The sequence below is a fragment of the Gossypium hirsutum genome, chromosome D11 (genome assembly GCF_007990345.1).
Source record: "Gossypium hirsutum isolate 1008001.06 chromosome D11, Gossypium_hirsutum_v2.1, whole genome shotgun sequence".
NCBI classification, from domain to species: Eukaryota; Viridiplantae; Streptophyta; class Magnoliopsida; order Malvales; family Malvaceae; genus Gossypium; species Gossypium hirsutum.
Genome location: NC_053447.1, coordinates 24,173,984 through 24,192,867, shown reverse-complemented (window position 1 = coordinate 24,192,867; position 18,884 = coordinate 24,173,984). Strand labels below are relative to the sequence as shown.

Sequence of the window (18,884 nt, the reverse complement as noted above, 5' to 3'; positions counted from 1 at the left end):
CATATACCATTTCTCTACAAAAATTTCTCCCTTAGACAAAATAAACTTATCTGCCTCAAAAATAAGTTTGAAACCAAACCTATTCAACAGACTTCCAGACATTGAATTCTTCCTAACTTTTGGTACATAATATACATCATTTAAGTTTAAAACCTTTCCAGAAGTGAATTGTAGTTCAACAGACCCTTTGCCTTTAATTGCTGTAGTGGAAGAATTTTCCATGTACAAGACATTGTCATTTTCACATTGTGTGAACTTTGTGAAAATGGTTTTGTCTTTGCACACATGTTTGGTTGCTCTGGTATCAATCCACCATGTATTATCATCTTGTGCCATATTAATTTCAGATATTATTGCAATGAACTTTTCGTTATTATCAGCCTTAGAAGATGATTTCTTCTTTAAAAGTCGACATTCATTCTTGAAATGTCTCGACTTACCACAATGATAGCATGAGCCCTTTTGTTTCTTTTTGAACTTAGGTGTTCTATCAGTCTATTTGAACTTTTTCTTGAATGGTTTAGTAGTCTGTACTTCCTCTGTAACATGTACTTTGGCATTTTCAGAATTTAGATTTTGATATTGCTTTCGATATTCTTCTTCAATACGAAGATGATTTGCCAAAGCCTCAAGAGATATTTCCTCTTTCTTATGTTTTAGACTTCTTTTAAAGTCTTTCCAAGATAGAGGAAGTTTGTCTATTATGGAGGATACAACAATCATTTCATCAATTTTCATATCATATTGCTTAAATTGATTCAACATCTTTTCAATATCACGGAATTGTTCCATAACAAAACGGCCATAAACCATTTCATAATTATTGAAACAACTGATAAGAAATTTCTTACTTGTACCATCTTCGGTCATGTATCTTGTCTCCAATTTGTCCCATAATTCTTTAGCAATGACCTCATTTTGGTAGGTGTCGAACAAACCATCAGATAAACCATTCAATATATGGATGGCCCATGCACATGTAATAAACATTGTCCCATTATTGCCTTTCTCGGGTTGCAGCAACAAATTCGTTTTCATTCTCTTCAAGTCTTGGAGTGTCCAAAACATAAGCAATCTTCAAAGTTGATAATAAGAAGTGCATCTTTTTCTGCCATCGTCAGAAATTGCCACCATCAAACTGATCAAGATTGACAAAGTTGGAAGTCAACTCCCTTAGTGTTCCACTTTCATGTGTTGTAGTAGTCATTATGAAATATAACTTAAAAATTGTTAGTACAAATCTCCGGTGAGAAAAATCTTGAACACACGAACGGAATTCGAACAGAAAAAGAAAAAATAGGACAAGGCTCCAATGCATGTATCAAGCCACTATCTTTAAGGTTATATTCGCCCCTACCTATCTTTGGTGTGCGAATGAGTGCCAAGCAAATTAACCTTGAGGATACAATAAAGCCAATGGCTATTTGCGTTTTGCACTGACGAGAATAGTCCACTAAGAACTAACCAATGTATAGAAAGAAACTTAATTTCTATAAAGAGTTTCTGCAGTAACTCTTTATAGAACAATCTAATAATATTAGAAAATAAGAAAGGATAGAAAGAACTTTTAGAACTTGTTGGTGTGATTTCCAAATGAAATCTCATTCCTATTTATAGGAATTTTCATGTCTCTTCATAGAGACATCTTTTGTCTTTATGAATAAATAAATAATAATAATTATTCATTTAATTTTATAACTATTCAAATAATATTGTTTGAATAGTTATAATTCTTTTTAAAAAATCAAATGATATAACTTTTGATCAATGACCAAAAGATTTATCTTTTGATTAATTACACCCATTCATTTATAGTTATTGGAATGTTATAAATATTTGAAAATGTTCCAACATTTTCAACATACCTCACATCAAATCTAAACTAATATTTAGGGCACGTTTGGTTCACTGTATTGGATTCGAGGTGTATTGGATTAGAGGTGTAATGAAATAGAGGTGTAATAGCAAATCAACTGTTTGGTTGAATGTAATGGAATAGAGGCGTAATAGTAATCTTATGTTTAGTTGAATGGAATAGAGGTGCAATAGCATAATGGAAAAAAGTAAAATGACTAGAATACCCTTAGCATAAATTTGTTTGGGTAAATGATTATTGTTATTGTTATTTAAAATTTAATAAGATTATTAATATCAATAATAAATAATTTAATCATATTTAAACATAATTATTATTAAATATATTATAATTAAAATATATAATTTAATAAAATTCTTAATAATTAATATTCTTATATGAATTTACTCAAATCATAATATAGATAATTTAACATAATTATTATTAAATATATTATAATTAAAATATATAATTTAATAAAATTCTCAATAATCAATATTCTTATATGAATTTACTAAAATCATAATATATAATACTATAAAATATAATTTGAAATAATTAATATTAAATATATTTTAATTAAAATATATGATTTAATAAAATTTAAAATAATTATAACTAACAAATTTTTCTCATTAGAAATGCATTGTACAAAATGCCGGTCAGCTCATTTCAACCTTCTAGCTACCAACTAATATGTTTTCCAATTTTCTAGCCCACCCAAACTTTACAAAATGCTAGATAGCATATTAGTCACAATCATATTCACATCACTAACTATATCCGAAAATGAATGACCCTAAGAAAAATTACAAATATTACATGGATTTCATTCAATCAATGTTGATGCAGAAGCATCCTTGCCCTCTGTTGAAGTTGAGTCAATGACCTAATACAAGTGCCCTCCTCCCATGTCTTTAAGCGTGTAAGGCTGATTAGTTCCCGAATAAAAACTACCATTTCGTCAAGACTACTTTGCATTGGCAACTTGTCTTCAGATCCCTTGCTTCGGTGTTTCCCGTATACAGCCTCAAATTCTCTAGACTTACTGGCAGCTGTTCGTAGTACTGAGTCAGGGTGCCCTAAAATGATTACCAGTCAGGTGACATTCATCATAGCAGATGCTAAAATTTTGCAATTCAGTCGATTCTCTATAAACAAAGATCTAGATATATTCAGCAGAATTAACGCTCATAATAATAGTATGATGAATTAACGCTCATAAAATACATACCAAAAACAAAATTATGATAGTAAGGTTCCATCACCACCTATCCATATTGGCCTTAAACGATGTTAATAATACCACAAGTATATTATGAATAAAAGTATAATCATTAATGTAATTCACAAAGGCTTTTACTTAAGAATATGGATCATGTATAAGAATGTACCATAGGAATTCTCTTTTGTTTCAAAAAAAAAACTTTACATATCATTAGAAAAGAATGGCTAGAATTTGGTTGAAATTTACTCCTTGTTAAAATAAAAGTTTGAAAATGAAAAAATTGAGCAACAAAATTTATTCACACGTGCAGAGGTAGCAAATGTACACCCCAACCATTTGCATGCACATACAAAAATAAACCCTAAAATATATAGGAAGAAATTTGTTGCAGTAGTGTGAGATAACTCTGGTTAAAACTCATTTAAAAATCATAGAAAATTTGATAAATAATAACTACTAGAAAAACAAGCCAACAAAACTCATTCATACATGCAGAAGTAACAAATGTACACCAATCACTTTTGTCTATTCATTTCTTATCTCTCTCTTTTGAAATCATTGCTCATAAGTCATAAGCCTGCCACTCATTGCTTGAACTTTAGACTGTTATTTTCAACCTCTTAAGCAATTAATAGAAAGAGCTAATTTGTGGTTAATCTCTACTTAAAAATTTGATACACCATGGTAGTACATCAAAATCTTTGAAAGATAGATTCCATTAAAAGGATTCTACAATTTTTGGTGGAAAAGACAACAACAACAACATTCAATAACAGTTAAGAGTAAGACTATTTACTCTAAACAATATAGAAAATAGAACTTGAGATCTCTCTAGTGGAAAATAAAACCTCACTTGTTAATAGTAACTTGAGATCTCAACAGTTAAGAGTAGAAAATTTTGTCATGATTATATGGTTGGATTTCTAAGGTGGCAATTTTATCCGAGAACAATTAAATAAGAAGCTATGAACATATACAGCAGGTTCATAGTAATATCTGCAGAATTCATTGGAATACAGATCACAAGCCAATCATACAAACAAAAGTGGCAAACTTAATTTCACTTGTTCATTAAAGTGAGATTTTATCAGCTAGAATCAAATGAAAATTCTTCCAACAGATCGGTATGATCTAGCATATTAATATCCGAGAAAAGTAAAAATACAACACAGTAAGCATTTCACAAAATCTCCAATGGAAATCATAGTATTACCTGCATATCCATTTTTTGCACAATCTGACCAGCTATCATCCTTTGGCTGAGAAAGTTTTCCCTGCAGAAGGTAGACTAGTAAGTGATGAACAAAATAAAATGGAAATGTAAGCATTTAACAATGATAGAATAGGAAGAGCGCAAACATAAATAGGGGGAATAAAAAATTCACAGTCAAATGCTTACCTCTGCATTTGGAAACACAGTTTCCCCACCACTCTCAACATCAGACAAATACATTAGTACAGTGGCTATACGGTGACCGCCCAGCTCTTGATTAGCCTTGTCATGAAAATAATCGAAATGTGGCTCATACTTTTGACCATTCTCGTAATGTAGTATTTGCATGGACTCCCCATTCTCTGGTTGGTGTGCCATATTAAAATAAGATGAGAAAACACCATTCAACGTAGATTAAGAAATTATAGGGTAACAACAAGCAAGAAATGATATATACCTGCTGGAAGGAAGGTCCATGCAGCAATCCTAGCTTTGATATCAGCAACTACTTCATCCTTCACATGAGAAATAAAGGACACCACATAAGCATTTGAACTTCAAGAATCAGCATATACAATGCTTTCCAAACACGGTCCACAAAAATAAACAATCTGAGTCATCAAAATTAGTATTGAGTAAACGATCTCTAAACTTAATGAAACAAGTAACTAATACTAAGTAGTACACATTTGGACCTGAACTCCAGTGAAGAAAAAGGTGCAAACTGAAGAATGATTAAAGCAGCAACGCATTCCCCAGTGAGCAACAAGACAGCAGAGGAAGAAATAAGAAGTAAATCAGTTATCAGGAGTCCTACTCGAGATATCTGATACAGCATTAAGGGAAAGTAATTATCCCAAAAGCTTAAGCCAATACCAAAGAGCACAACTATCATTTTTAACTTTCAATGCATTCAGTGAGGAAACGGATTCTTTAGGTAAAGAGCTTGCCCTAGATTAAGTGTGAATGAATCATTAGGGGAAAGGAGTAAAAGACACCTAAAACATCATCTGTCATAAACTACCATCCAAAATTTGGTTATTTATGAAGAATAAGTGAACTGCCTTCACCGTTGTAATATTTCTATCTTCCATTAACAGAATTCCAGCTAATTTCACAGATTTAAACTAAAAAAGGGGCAATTTAATTATATACCTGAGCTTTCTGAAGAAACATGCCAGAGCTGGTTCGAACTTCACTCTCAATGATATCACCCGATTCATTATCCGCCACTATTGACTTCTCTAATTTATCCTTAGCCTGAAATTCACACATTTTAAGAAAAAAGGGGAGGGGGTTAACATCACAAATCGAAATTAATCAACAAATTAGTTTAAAAAATGTTGCTTACCAGAGTAATAAGGTGATCGCATTCCTCACTTGATAAAAATCCTTTGTAAAGGAAAGCCCCGAAAATAAAAATAAAAACATAAAGTTCACAATTTTGAGTAAATTAAACAGAAAAAAGTTACAAAATGCGAAAAAGAAGAAGAGAGAAATTAAAGTGACCTAGGGTGCCATGAGAGTTGAGTAACACGAGTGGGATCAAATGGAACCGAAGAAGTTCCTCTCTTCATTTCAAGCATCGATCCATTGATCTCAACTGAAACCAAACAGAGATGAAGCAAAATAAGAAGCAAAAATCCTATAAAATACCAATGATCTATTAAAAGGGCAAAAAAAATCCTTTGTTTGGATCCAATCGGTAATAGAATAAAAGAGATGATAGGTCTTCGAAGACTTTTGCCTTGGAGTTTGGTGGGTTGTGTACTGCTGTTGATGTTGGGAGGGAGAGGGTGGGGTGGAGCAGCAGATTTTGGCTGGGGAGGGTAAAACAGAAACGATTAGCTAATCCTTACTTTTGGAACGGAATGGCTAATTGTTGTTGAAGCAGAGAAAATGAGGAATACATCCGTGTTGTAATAGGCCTGAAATAGGCAATACATCAAACCAAACACGAGATTAAGTGGAGATTAGTGGGGCCCACGGAATAGGGGTGTAATGGCTAATCCATTACACCAAACAAAACATGCTATTAGCGATGAATTAATGGCTAAACTGATAGGACCTAATTGATACAATACTTTAATACTTTGAGAACTCAATTACAATAATTTGAAGTTCAAGGACCAATGACATAGTTAGGGGAGTTTTTATGAAATTATCCCTAAAAGATATGAACATTAGGGATATTTAAGTCATTAAGGCTTCATTCAAGTTGCGATTAAAAAGATAAATTAATAATAAATTAATAAAAGGAAAAAGGTCAAACTTAATCTACAAATAATAAGGCAAAAGCAGCCATCAATCCAACTGGTTACCCCTACCAAGCAACCACCTCCAAACCATGCCACATTTCTCTTCTCCACCTTTCTTGGCGTTATCGCTTTCCTTCACAGAAAAGTCGTCCCCTCCTTCCTTCACTGTTGCAGAACCACTCTATTAATCCCCGATCAACTTAAAACGCTTGGTTTCTGTTATCCAATTCCTTCAACTCAGTGACTCACCTATATAATAATAACTGCGTCCCTTCTTGAGGCTCTGTTCGTTGATGTGGTAGCGAGAAAAATGGATCGGGCAACAGTCGGACCGGCTATGGATATGCCGATCATGCACGACAGTGACCGTTACGATTTCGTTAGAGATATTGGGTCGGGTAATTTTGGAGTAGCCCGGCTTATGAGAGATAAGGTTACCAAGGAGCTTGTTGCTGTCAAGTATATCGAGAGAGGCGATAAGGTTAGTTTGTGTAAATTCATACACACAACCATGGCCCCTTTTTTTTAGTTGTACTTGTTTTCGTCTATTTATAGAAATAAATTTGTACTTATTGAAGATAAACTGGTAAAAGTCTTCTGTTTATGTATTTTCAATTTTTTTTCTGATATTAAATTTGTTATTTTTGGAAATGTCCTATGTGATATTTTTTTTGTTAATATATTATTCTTCCAAAAAGAAACCCCACCGGTTTTCTGCTCTCTCAAATCTCAACTTATTAAATTCCCTTCCCTTATTCGGATTAATAATTTCTAAGGTTCTGATTAAAATTTGTGCTTCCTTGCCTTTGTACAGATAGATGAGCATGTTCGAAGAGAGATTATTAATCATAGGTCATTGAGGCATCCCAATATTGTTAGATTTAAAGAGGTAAGGTTAATTGTTAAATACTTACACTTTTTACAATTTCTCATTTTTTTTGTAAAAATTAAGGTAATGTATATTGTTACTTCAGGTTATCTTAACACCCACTCATCTTGCCATTGTAATGGAATATGCATCCGGGGGAGAGCTTTTCGAGCGAATTTGTGCTGCTGGTCGATTCAACGAGGATGAGGTTCATTTCTTTTTCAGTTACTAAGAAACCTTTTGTTTATTTGATGTTTTTGTTCTATTACTATTTTCAATTTTTTTTTTTGGTGCAGGCTCGTTTCTTCTTCCAACAACTTATATCTGGTGTTAGTTATTGCCATGCAATGGTTGTTATCATTTTCCCTTTTATTAATTTCTCAACTTGTATTATGTGAATTATTCTTGCTTAACAATATGATTTCTTTGTCTTGATGAAGCAAGTATGCCACCGTGATCTGAAGTTGGAAAACACTTTGTTGGATGGGAGTCCTGCTCCTCGACTTAAGATATGCGATTTTGGGTACTCTAAGGTATATAAATTTCTGGAACCCTTGCTGATATCTCCCATCATTCAAGGAGTTAATGGTATAGAAGTTATATTCTGTGGAATGGTTGTCCTTTAAATTGAATTATAATTACTTTTTGCTTAAGAAATCTTGTGCTCATTTGCTCGTCTTGGAATAGTTCTTGTTTGTTTTGGTATATTTGGGTGAAATAACTTACGGCTTTATGGTATCCAATAATCTGAATTGTATCCAAGTTCATTATCATGTTTATTGTTTGATTGTCTCAGTCTTCAGTTCTTCATTCGCAACCGAAATCTACTGTTGGAACTCCTGCATACATTGCTCCTGAGGTACTCCTAAAGCCAGAGTCCCAATACGATGGCAAGGTATATTTACAGGAGAGTTCAAATTTTGTTTAAAATGTCAGTTTCCTGTTCACATGATGCAATTCCTGGTTTAAGACTTATGAGGTCAATATTTGTGTGTTTCGGTCAAGTGACATCAAATTAATGGTTTCCATCTCTTTGTTGATTTAAAACTTCAGTTTAACTTTCCATAGCTTTTGCGATAGCATTTGCAAAATATGCCGGCTTTTAAATGATATGTTGGATGGATCTGGTTTACTTTTAATTATTTAATGTGACGATTAGGTTTAGATTACTTGTACCTTTTTGACTATTGGATATTGTTAGGGACAACATTAGTATTGGTGAACTTGGTTTCTTGTTTTTGTAATACGGTCTGCGGCAACTGGAGAGTGAAGCCTGTATAGTAGTTTATTCCTTGATGACTAGGAACAGGCCTTACAGTTGCCGCATATTTCTTGAACAATAGATAATTTATTGAGGCAAACAAAAGAATGTCAGAGAGAGTTTGTATCACCTGATACTCTCTTATGCATCTTTGTCCAAGTGAGTAGATTTTTGTGAATATTGTTTTATGTTAAAATATAAAAATGGGTTAAATGACATTGTCTGGTGATATCAGACTGCTGATGTATGGTCATGCGGGGTTACGTTGTTCGTAATGCTGGTTGGGGCGTATCCTTTTGAGGATCCTGATGAGCCGAAAGACATTCGGAGGACAATACAAGTATACCACTGTATCTTGTTATTGCATTAATCTCATTTTTACCCCAAATAGATCAATCGGCTCATATCTTTTATTGGGTCCGTGCAGAGAATTATCAACGTCCAGTATTCAATTCCTGATTTTGTCCAAGTATCTCCCGAGTGTCGGCATCTGATTTCGAGGATTTTTGTTGCAGATCCTACAGCTGTGAGTAATTTCTACCTATTTTCAGTTCCAAATTGTTCCCTGATTTTTCAAAGCTTAACTTTTTTATTTTGGGACATGAACACCCAAGAAAAGAAAGAGAGGGACTTATGATTAAAGAGGGAGGTGCCTTCTTTTGGCAACCACCATTACTCAAAATGTGATTAAGCCTTCTGATATTGGTTTATATTTTGTAACAGAGAATTACGATTCCAGAAATTAAAAATCATGCGTGGTTCTTGAGAAATCTCCCTGCTGACTTGATGGATGAGAACACAATGGGTAATCACTTTGAAGAGCCCGATCAACCTATGCAGAGTATTGATACGATCATGCAGATAATTGCTGAGGCCACTATTCCAGCCGCTGGAGCCCATGGCTTAAACCATTTAATGGTAGACAACCTTGATGATGAGGACATGGATGACTTTGATTCTGAATCTGAGCTTGATGTTTATAGCAGCGGTGAGATCATCTATGCAATGTAATATGAAGAAGAAAACTTCTCTCCAATGTTGTAGTTGATTCAGGCATGTCACAGCTGCAGAGGGTGGTAAGATGCTGGTAAAGTATCAGAGAGAAAGTGGTAGTCAAGTTGTACAATGCTGGTCCCATGGTCCATTGAGTCCATTCTGTTCATAGCATGAAGCTTTATACAAATCTGTTAAAGAATTGGTATTTAATACTACTCAAGGGAGGATCACCAGGAAAAATAGATTGTATATTGGATGATCATCACCCCAACTTCCACATCCCGTTTCCATTAAGCTGCTGTTGATTTGTCGTTTTTAGTTTTGGCATTAGTCGTGTACGATATACTTTGTTCTGCTTCTTGCAGTGAATATATACATGTGTACTTTGTGTACTGATTTGGCATGCTGCAGATCTATTCAGAGATCAAAACTTAATATTTCTTGGTACTGCTATGTAACCATCACAACTTTAGAGTTTTATAAGAAACTACTAACTATGCCCGTATTTAAATTCATTTAGAATTTTTTTTTTTTAAATTCGATCATTGCTCACAAGTTAGAAGTTCTCTTGATTTGTACCCCGGGTATATGTTATAGCTTTACTTTGCTTAATGATGAGATATTTGTGTTATATGACATGAAAGTGTGTATTTAATCCACATCTCTTTTCTCCCTAACCACAATTGTTACAAAAAAAGAAAACCCCATGGATACTGCGAGATACATGAAAAGTGGAGATTATACAAATATCTGAAGCCAATTTAAATTGATATCTTGTTCATGAACTGTTACCTTTAAATTAGTGAGATAAGATTTCAGGAACTCCCATTGGTAGGCAGTCTCCTCATCACAAATAACATCCTTCAAATGTTGAAGCTTCGTGATTGTTGAAGGTAAGGTACAACTAGAGCACCCTCTCATACAGAGCTTCGCTAGATTGTGCAGTTCACTGATCCGGGTAGGCAAGTTTTTGATGCTTAGACAGTCGGAAATGTCAAGAATAGTGAGCTGGGATAAGCTCCCAATGGTCTCAGGCAACGACATGAGGTCAGTGCAGGATGTTAGTCTCAAAACTTCCAAGTTTACAAGCTTTCCAATGCCTTCAGGCAGTGCACGGAGCTTGTGGCAATTGGTGATACTAAGCTTCATCAGTTGAACAACATCACACAACCCTTCACCCAGTTCCGTCAGATCATCACAATAGTCGATGTCGATTTCCAAAAGATTTGGAAAATTATCTGACATTTTGTTTGTGCCCTTTTCAAAAGCCTGACTGATATTACACATGACCAAGGATATTTTTCGCAGATTCTTTAGCTGAAACGAGCTCGTACTGAAGGATGGAACTGAAACCTTCTCTAATCTAAATCTCTTTAGATTGGATAAAGAATACAGAAGCTGAAAGTTACTTACTTCTGCTGGGTAAATACTATCGTTCATGGCAATCAAAACCTTCAATTTATCCATTTTCTCCATGAAGACCGGTAAGACATAGTTCTTTGCCCGAAAATTGAGAACTAAAACCTCAACTTCTGGTGCTTGAATGTAACCCCAATTGTATGAGAATGTTTCATCTGTGAAAACCAATTGCATGAGAAGTTAGTGGAAGGACATAAATTTCTTAGTTGTGTATGTCTATGAAAGTTGGGGAGGTAGAGATAAACAACCTGTGGAAATAGACAAGAGGTGAGCACCAAGTGGTTGCTGCTTCTCTTCCGACCACCAATTCGGGAAATTGTTTCTGCTTAATTCTACAATTATCCGTCTTCTTTTTTCTATGGGATCGAAGCTGCTCTGATAGATAGCAAGCTCTCTAAGAAGATCATGCTGCATGACAAAGTGATCGTTGTAGAAGCTATCAGCTTCACTTGCATCATCTTTCCTGTTGAATCAGCACCAATAGTTCAGTAGAGATTCAAACGCTGCAACATAAACAATGGTTTATGGCCTATCTGATAAAAGTAGGAACCAACTAGCATACCTCATGACTACAAGATTAACCAGATTTCTGATGGAGAGTTCATGGAGTTTGATAAAGGCATCACAATCTTCATCAAGTTTGTATTGCTCCACCCACATATCAATAAGCGCAGTGGCTGGAGTCTGGTGATCTTCAGGGAATGAACCCAAATCTAGGTAGCAGTCCTTTATTCCTGCCTCATCATCCAGGGTATCCAGAGTGCTTTGAAGATAAGCAAGCAGATCAGTATTAGAGTGCAAGATGGATAATCCTTTAGAATGTTGTTTTGCTTGTTTTAGCCACATTGCAACAAGCTGCCCACAAAGCGATCTACCGACCACTTCAAGGGCCAGGGGAAGTCCTTTACAGCTTTTCATTACCTAAAATTCAACACACAACATGTCAATTTTTAAGGTTTGAGGTTTGTAGCATTATCACTATTTGTATCACAATGGCAAAGACCAAGAGAAGTATTTAACGTTTTAAGTTCGTACAACATGTGAGAGTAAAAATAAGTTTTCAGACATGAAAAAACACCTTATTCACGATATCTTCTGGAATGCAAGGCTTTCCATTTTGCAGGAATGCATTATGACGGAAAAGCGTCATAGCATTATCATCATTTAATGGGTTCAAACAATACGTACAATCATCAAATCTTGGGAAGGCAAATCTTGATGTTACCAAGATTTTGTAATCTGGCAATTCAAACTTGAGGTTGTGAACAAGGAATTCATACCCAGGCCAAACATCATCAAGGATGAGTAAAATGGGAATGATTGCCAGTTGCCTAAATTTTTGCTCCAAGTAGTTCAGACCATCCTCCTCATTTTGAAATTCCGGCACTGCATAATCCTTAGCCTGCAGTAGTTTCTGCAAAATGAGCTCCATGTTGGGTGTCTTTGAAACTGAGACATAGAAGATGTTGTCTTCATATTTTCCTGTTCAAAACACTGCATTACAAAATCTTCCAAATACTCTCGAAGATAATCTGTAGCATTTTGCAAATGGCAATCATAAGAAATAAGCAAAAATCGAAAAAAAAAAATCTCATCATAATGACTTTGACAAATGCTCGAGCAGTAAACTACACGTCCTATTAAGTCTTACTTTGCAGGGTAATCAATTCAAACACACGTTGACAAAATAAGATTGACTCGTTCCAAATGAATTTTCATCACAAATATCTTCTTCTACTTCCCATAGATCATCCAAATTAAGCAATTTCAGAATTAAAGACTTAGTTTAGTTGGTCCATGCCTTCACCTAAGAATTGGAATTCAACAATCAGACCAGCCAAGAAGCAGAAGCTAAAGTCAAGCGTAGAAAAATCTAAGCTCTGGAATGAAAGATACCTTTGACCTCTTCATCTTGACATAGCTGTTTAACCAATGTCGTCTTTCCCGATCCTCCAGGAGCAGACACAATAATGACTGAAACCCCATCTTTCAAAAGCTTCACCTTTAGCTCTTTCAAGGGCTCATCGAATCCAAGAACTTTCCCTCGAGGCTCAGGAACTCTGCATGGACCCATAACAGCCACCTGATTACATATACCATTCCCGTTGCTACTCCCCTCTTTCAAACTTAATTTTCTAATTCCCACACTAATCTCTTTAGTTTCAAACAACACCTCTTTGATGTCCCTCGCTTGATGTGTTTGCATAACAATCTGACAGAATCTCTCAAGCGATTTCTTCAATCCAAGAAGTTTGTGCGAGTAATAAGGCTTTTTGATGATGTCCCACCTGCGAATTTTACAGCACTTCGTGACAAGTTTCTTCCCTCTCTTGACGATCTCGACGAGCTGCTCTGTTTCGTACTCTTTATCAAACGCTTTGTTGAATGATTGTATTTCTTTGATTACAGGTTCAATAGGTGATAGCATGGACGCCAGTTCCTCCAAGTTATCACGAAACATGGCAGCTGTTTTACTCGCTTCTACAATGACTCTAAGCAGCTCCCCGAAACCTGCCCCTAAAGCAGCCCCTCCGATTAAACCTGCAGCCATAGCAAACTTGATGGAAACCCAGAACCTAAAATTCAAAAAAATATAAATGTTTTAAATCTGAAGACAACAATTAACCCAAATAAATAAATGCTACTTCCCTATTGTGAGCAAGCTCCTCGAAGTTTCCTCCAGGTCTAGGAAGCCGAAGACCGCGTAGCTTGGAAAAGAAGCAGTGAATTGTACTTGTTGAGGTTTAATGAGGGACGGTAATTAAGCTTTTCTCTTTTGTCAAAGGTTCTTCAACAGTTGACTTTTGTTGACTTTGAACATTTACCATTGGAATATTAAATTCAAGGATGGGAAACTTCAACCAAAAAAAAAAAAAAAGGAAAGTGTAGATTAATCAAGTTATAAATATCGAATTTATAGATACATTTTGTTATAATATATAATTTAATATATAAATTTTGATTTTGTACAATTATACAAATATTTAAATAGTGTTGATTTTCGATTAAGTTCAAAAAAGATAAATTATACAATTTGTCATCAAACTTTCATAAGTTTTCATTTTAGGCACAAAAAAATAATATGAGCACTATCGTTAAATACTTTTATTATTTTAGTTAGTATGGATGCATACTTTTATCATTTTAAACACCTACAATTAATTTGTCATTACATATATTCATTTTAGTAACTCAAATTTAGTAAATTTTTATTTTGGTCATTTATTTTATTTTTTTAAGAATTAATTTTAATTTTTTCAGGAAAAAAGTCAAGTTTTACACGAAATTACTTTAATTTTTATAAGAAAAATTTAGATTCTTAAAAGAAAACAATTTTATCTTTTTAATTTCCTTTACTTTTTCTCTTTTAGAATTAATTTTAATTTTTTCAATAAATGAAAAACCATGAGGTTTTAGATGGAATTAGTTTAGTTTTTTTTATAGAAAAGCTGAGTTTTTACATGGAATTGAAATACTAGTGAAAATTTTGGTTTGTTTCTCAATAATGGAATAACTCAATTCTCTGTAAAAACTTAAGTTGGGTGATTAAAATAAATGTATGTAATGAAAAATTAATGCCGGGTGGCTAAAATAATAAAAATATGTAATGATAGTGTCCAGATTGCAATTTTTTTTTATCTTCGTTGTCCAAAATGAAAATTTATGAAAGTTAGATGATCAACATGAACCATAGAATGGGCATGAAGAATATAAAAAAAATAAAAATAAAACATAGATAACTCTTTTTTGTAAAAAAAAAAAACTTATTTATTTGTTAAAATACTTAGGAGGTCCCTATATTTTAAGGACTAAATCAATTTAGTCACTATAATATTAAAAATAATCAAACAAGTCCAAATTGTAACAGAGATAACATTTATTGTATAAAAAAGTGTCTTGAATTTTTTGCCAATTGCAATTCAATTCCAAACAAAAGATTTCTTTTACAAAATCATAAAAATGTTACAAATGTTAATTCTGTTAAATAGTAAATGATACTTTTTAAACAGTAAATGTTAACTCTATTTCAATTTGACATTGTTTGATTCTTTTTAACAGTACATGGACTAAATTAGCCCATTTAATAGTAAATGGACTAACTGGATCTCTATAATAGATGAACCTTTCAAATACAGTTGAAGCACTTGCATAAAATCTATTTTAAAGAATTAAAATTTTAAATAAAATAATAATGATGCTTTTCATTATTTATGCAAAATCTATTTTAAAGAATTAAAATTTTAAATAAAATAATAATGATGCTTTTTATTATTTATGGTGTGCTTTTATTTATTTATTTCTGTTTTGATTATAAAATAATAAAAATTCAATTCATTTATGTTATGTATGGAAATTTGGATTTGAAAAAAAAATAGATAGAGATAAAATCTAAATTCAAGAAAGAAAAAAAAACACAATAAAGTATCATATACTCCATTAGTTATTTAAACCATGAGTAAAGTCTTAAAATTGCATTCCATTGAGTAATTAGGCGAGGTTATCGGGTTGTCTTTTATCTTCGTATTAAATGATCAAATAATATTTTAAGCAATTCATTTACTCTATTGTGTAATAATAATTATGAGCAAAGCTAGTAGTGGTTTAGGGTTGTGAATTTTATTTGATTATGGTGTGTTGATAGAGGATTGGTACAAAATTTATTTTATTGAGCTCAATTTTGAGAATCGATGTGTTTGTTGTTAAGGAAAGAATTATGAAATTACTATTTTAATTACATCTTTTTGCTTAATTTGATTGAATATAGTGAAAGATGATTTAAGTTACACAATTTTAGTATCTTAAGGATGATGAATGTATGAAATACTTAAGTGCTCATATTCCACACAATTTTCTAATGTTTGACTAAATTTAGTTGCATGATATGATCGAATCATAATGTGAGAAGACAACTTATATTAGTAAATAATCTAACAATTCGTAGTCTAGTCGAAATTGAGCAAATCGACTAAAAGAATATTATGCAATCTATCAAGTCTAATTGTGGGGATGCCTTGTTTTGAGCATCGGAGTAGATGACTCCAGAAGATAAAGACATAAAAGTCATTGTCTAAACTGGCAATACATCGAACAAGACTCAAGTTGAATTTATCCTAGATCTGTTTATGGATTTATTCACTTGTGATGTTCATAGTGTGACATACCTTAATCCTGAGTGGATGATAGACTATGTATACCCGACTCTATACTTTGATGTAAATGAAAGCATTAGTTCAAATAGATAATGAATTGAAAGCTAGTGCATTGAGTATACGACTTCTACATGATGTAGTATCATTCCCCAAATAGTGGAATTCATAGCCTAATACAGGGTATAAGATATCCTCTCAGCAGTATTACATGATTGGTGAAAAAGGAACATGTCCACTAGTCCTTTGTCATAAGACAAATGATTTAATTATTATGTCTCAGTAATTGAATTTTTCATATCAGAAGATCTAATGAAAACCATGAGATAAAATAAGATTATATTGGAGATAAAATAAGATCATATTGGGAGAACGTATTTCATCCCAAAAAGATTAAGGATATCTAAAGAGGGTAACACACTTATGACAAGACCATTGGATGAACACTTATTAAAGTAGTTTTCATAATGTGTTAGAATGTGTAAGTGTGTTAGAATCTGTAATAGAATAAGAAAATCTAAAAACAAAAGAAAACTTAAGGCTAGAATAAAAGGAAATAAATTACCCAGCCGAAAATCTAAAACAATGGAAAACAACTTGAAATTTTCGTTCAAGGTGTCCTCGATGTGCTACAATCATGCAAATTAAACTGCAGACTCTTTATATTGGAAAATTTGGGCATGGAATTCAACCAAAAAAATATATTTTTTAATTTTTTTCTCTTTTTGGTCTTTTCTTGATTTTTCAATTTTTTTCTTTTTTTTAGAAAATATTTTTTTTTCAATGTGCCAAAGTGTCAAGAAATAATATACAAGATTTTAGATCAATTTGAATTTGTTTATCCACTAAAATCAATGTTTTCCGAAAATCTTCAAGGTAAAAAATAGGTTTTAGAGACTGTTTAAGAAAAATCAGTGAAAACGGTTTATTTAGCATAAGGGAACAACTAAAAAAACGCTCAAATCAAATATCAAACTATAGGGGCAGTGGGCCAAGATCGTATTCAATTTGTTCGACTAAAAAATTTATTCAAATCTGACCTGAAAAAAGAAACAAACAATTTTAGTAAAAAAAACGAAAACAACTAAAAGAAGAAATTCAAGAATAAAAAAAAAGATTCAAAGCATAGATAAATAAAGAAAACAAAAATTAAAAGATGGAAGATGGATCAAATAAACTGATGGATATGGATAGAAATAGTTGTCCAACTGAACACTTTGAGATATAAAGCCCAACAAATTCAATAAATAGCTTTAATTATGTAATGACCTAATTTTTAGTGGTATAGAAAAATACAATTTTGGAACCCCATTTTCATAAACCGAGTCCATAAATATAAAATATAAATATTTATGGAGTTACTATAAAATATATTGAAGTATGAAGTTAATATAAAAATATATTGAAGAATGGTCAAGTAATTTTGTCAATTAATAACTATAAAGCTCAAAGACTAAATTGTAAAAATTTAATCACTATAGAATTTTAATTGACGAAAGGCTTAAGGACTTATATGGAAATCAATCAAATGATCAAAATGCGAAAATAAACCAATTATTGGTATGATTTAGTGGATGATGATGACATATTACACTTAGGCTAAATTATAATTAAGTTGTGCCTAAATATGTCTTAATTAACTAATTAAACAAGGTTAATTAAACGAAACTAAGACTAATCTATGTATATATAGTAAACTTAGTGGAAGATTGTCATCTTCCATAATGTTCAACCATCCAAGCTTAGGAAAACCTTAAGAAGAAAGCTTGGGTTCAATAAACATTCGACCATTAATTTGGTAATTAAATCGATTGCCGCCAAAGGTGTGAACGTTTGGTTGGAAATACTGCAACAAAAATATATAGAAATATAGCAGCAGTGTCCACAAATATAAGCATCAAATTGTAATATAGTAAATATACAACGGGGTACTAGAAGTACACTGAGGATTGTAGCCAAGAGAGATTAAATTAAATCTAAAAGTACTATCCACAGCAGCAAGTCTAAACAGTAGTCACTAAAAACCATATTACGATAACTAAACCTAAAGATTAAGGTCATAAAATAAAAACTAAATTACTAAAATAAAGTTGAAAAACGAAAAAATCTTGAATAACAAGAAAAAGATTAAGTCACTGCAGTGGTTGTAATTAACTTCAGAACTCGAGTTTTATTAGAGAATTAGTTATGAACTAAACAATATTACCTTTTGACCTCTACTACCTAACTAATCAACCAATACTCACTTACCTTTCGACCTCACTTTCTTGACCGGGATAAATCATGATTTACTCGGGAAACTCTTTGTCAGATCTGTTTAGCCTAGATTACTTCCTAGGGTTGAAAACCCTAGGGTTTAAGAACACATGAATTTATGCCAACTAATTCATAGCAAAAACCCTCGATCTTCCTTTAATTACTCCCACATTCACTTGTTAATCTCCCTAAAAGAGTTAGCCACTTATCAATTCAATTACCATCTTTATCAAAATTAAATTAATCATGCAAAACACACAAATTAAATCAACGCAAGAGAAATATAGAAATTGGTTCGTTTGATAAACTGGATGTGCTCAGATCTGCGAAATCTTTTAACAATTATCGAGATATCGTCATTTACAAACAAGAAGTAAAATAAA

At 32.7% G+C, this 18,884-nt stretch overlaps 3 protein-coding genes across 3 annotated transcripts; 1 reads left to right on the top strand and 2 right to left on the bottom strand.

Annotated features, from left to right (window-relative positions):
- Nucleotides 1-2,447: 2,447 nt before the first annotated feature.
- Nucleotides 2,448-5,900, bottom strand: LOC107913140 (probable prolyl 4-hydroxylase 7). Its single transcript, XM_016841609.2, has 7 exons — nt 5,806-5,900; nt 5,648-5,705; nt 5,452-5,556; nt 4,754-4,811; nt 4,483-4,658; nt 4,297-4,357; nt 2,448-2,937 (listed from the first exon to the last, which is right to left on the bottom strand). The coding sequence occupies exons 1-7, from the start codon at nt 5,880-5,882 to the stop codon at nt 2,693-2,695; spliced, it is 780 nt and encodes a 259-aa protein (XP_016697098.1). The 5' UTR covers nt 5,883-5,900; the 3' UTR covers nt 2,448-2,692.
- Nucleotides 5,901-6,558: 658 nt separating this feature from the next.
- On the top strand, nt 6,559-10,194 carry LOC107913139 (serine/threonine-protein kinase SRK2I). Its single transcript, XM_016841608.2, has 9 exons — nt 6,559-7,035; nt 7,369-7,443; nt 7,529-7,630; nt 7,719-7,772; nt 7,863-7,955; nt 8,219-8,317; nt 8,919-9,023; nt 9,111-9,209; nt 9,407-10,194. The coding sequence occupies exons 1-9, from the start codon at nt 6,865-6,867 to the stop codon at nt 9,692-9,694; spliced, it is 1,086 nt and encodes a 361-aa protein (XP_016697097.1). The 5' UTR covers nt 6,559-6,864; the 3' UTR covers nt 9,695-10,194.
- Nucleotides 10,195-10,325: 131 nt separating this feature from the next.
- LOC107913138 (probable disease resistance protein At5g66900) lies at nt 10,326-13,835 on the bottom strand. The gene is made up of 5 exons (XM_016841607.2): nt 12,995-13,835; nt 12,177-12,580; nt 11,661-12,019; nt 11,347-11,561; nt 10,326-11,253 (listed from the first exon to the last, which is right to left on the bottom strand). Exons 1-5 carry the CDS (start codon nt 13,647-13,649, stop codon nt 10,418-10,420), a joined length of 2,469 nt encoding a protein of 822 aa, XP_016697096.2. The 5' UTR covers nt 13,650-13,835; the 3' UTR covers nt 10,326-10,417.
- Between the last annotated feature and the right edge of the window lie 5,049 nt (nt 13,836-18,884).

Excerpts from the sequence above, each read along its gene's own strand:
- LOC107913140 (XM_016841609.2), bottom strand. The coding sequence starts at position 5,882 with ATGCTTGAAATGAAGAGAGGAACTTCTTCGGTTCCATTTGATCCCACT. Across the intron at positions 4,812-5,451 it reads TGTTTCTTCAGAAAGCTCAG|GATGAAGTAGTTGCTGATAT; the intron begins GTATATAATTAA and ends TCTCATGTGAAG. Across the intron at positions 4,659-4,753 it reads ATGGACCTTCCTTCCAGCAG|AGAATGGGGAGTCCATGCAA; the intron begins GTATATATCATT and ends CACACCAACCAG.
- LOC107913139 (XM_016841608.2), top strand. The coding sequence starts at position 6,865 with ATGGATCGGGCAACAGTCGGACCGGCTATGGATATGCCGATCATGCAC. Across the intron at positions 7,036-7,368 it reads ATATCGAGAGAGGCGATAAG|ATAGATGAGCATGTTCGAAG; the intron begins GTTAGTTTGTGT and ends GCCTTTGTACAG. Across the intron at positions 8,318-8,918 it reads AGTCCCAATACGATGGCAAG|ACTGCTGATGTATGGTCATG; the intron begins GTATATTTACAG and ends TGGTGATATCAG.
- LOC107913138 (XM_016841607.2), bottom strand. The coding sequence starts at position 13,649 with ATGGCTGCAGGTTTAATCGGAGGGGCTGCTTTAGGGGCAGGTTTCGGG. Across the intron at positions 12,581-12,994 it reads TCAAGATGAAGAGGTCAAAG|GAAAATATGAAGACAACATC; the intron begins GTATCTTTCATT and ends TGTTTTGAACAG. Across the intron at positions 11,562-11,660 it reads GTTAATCTTGTAGTCATGAG|GAAAGATGATGCAAGTGAAG; the intron begins GTATGCTAGTTG and ends CTGATTCAACAG.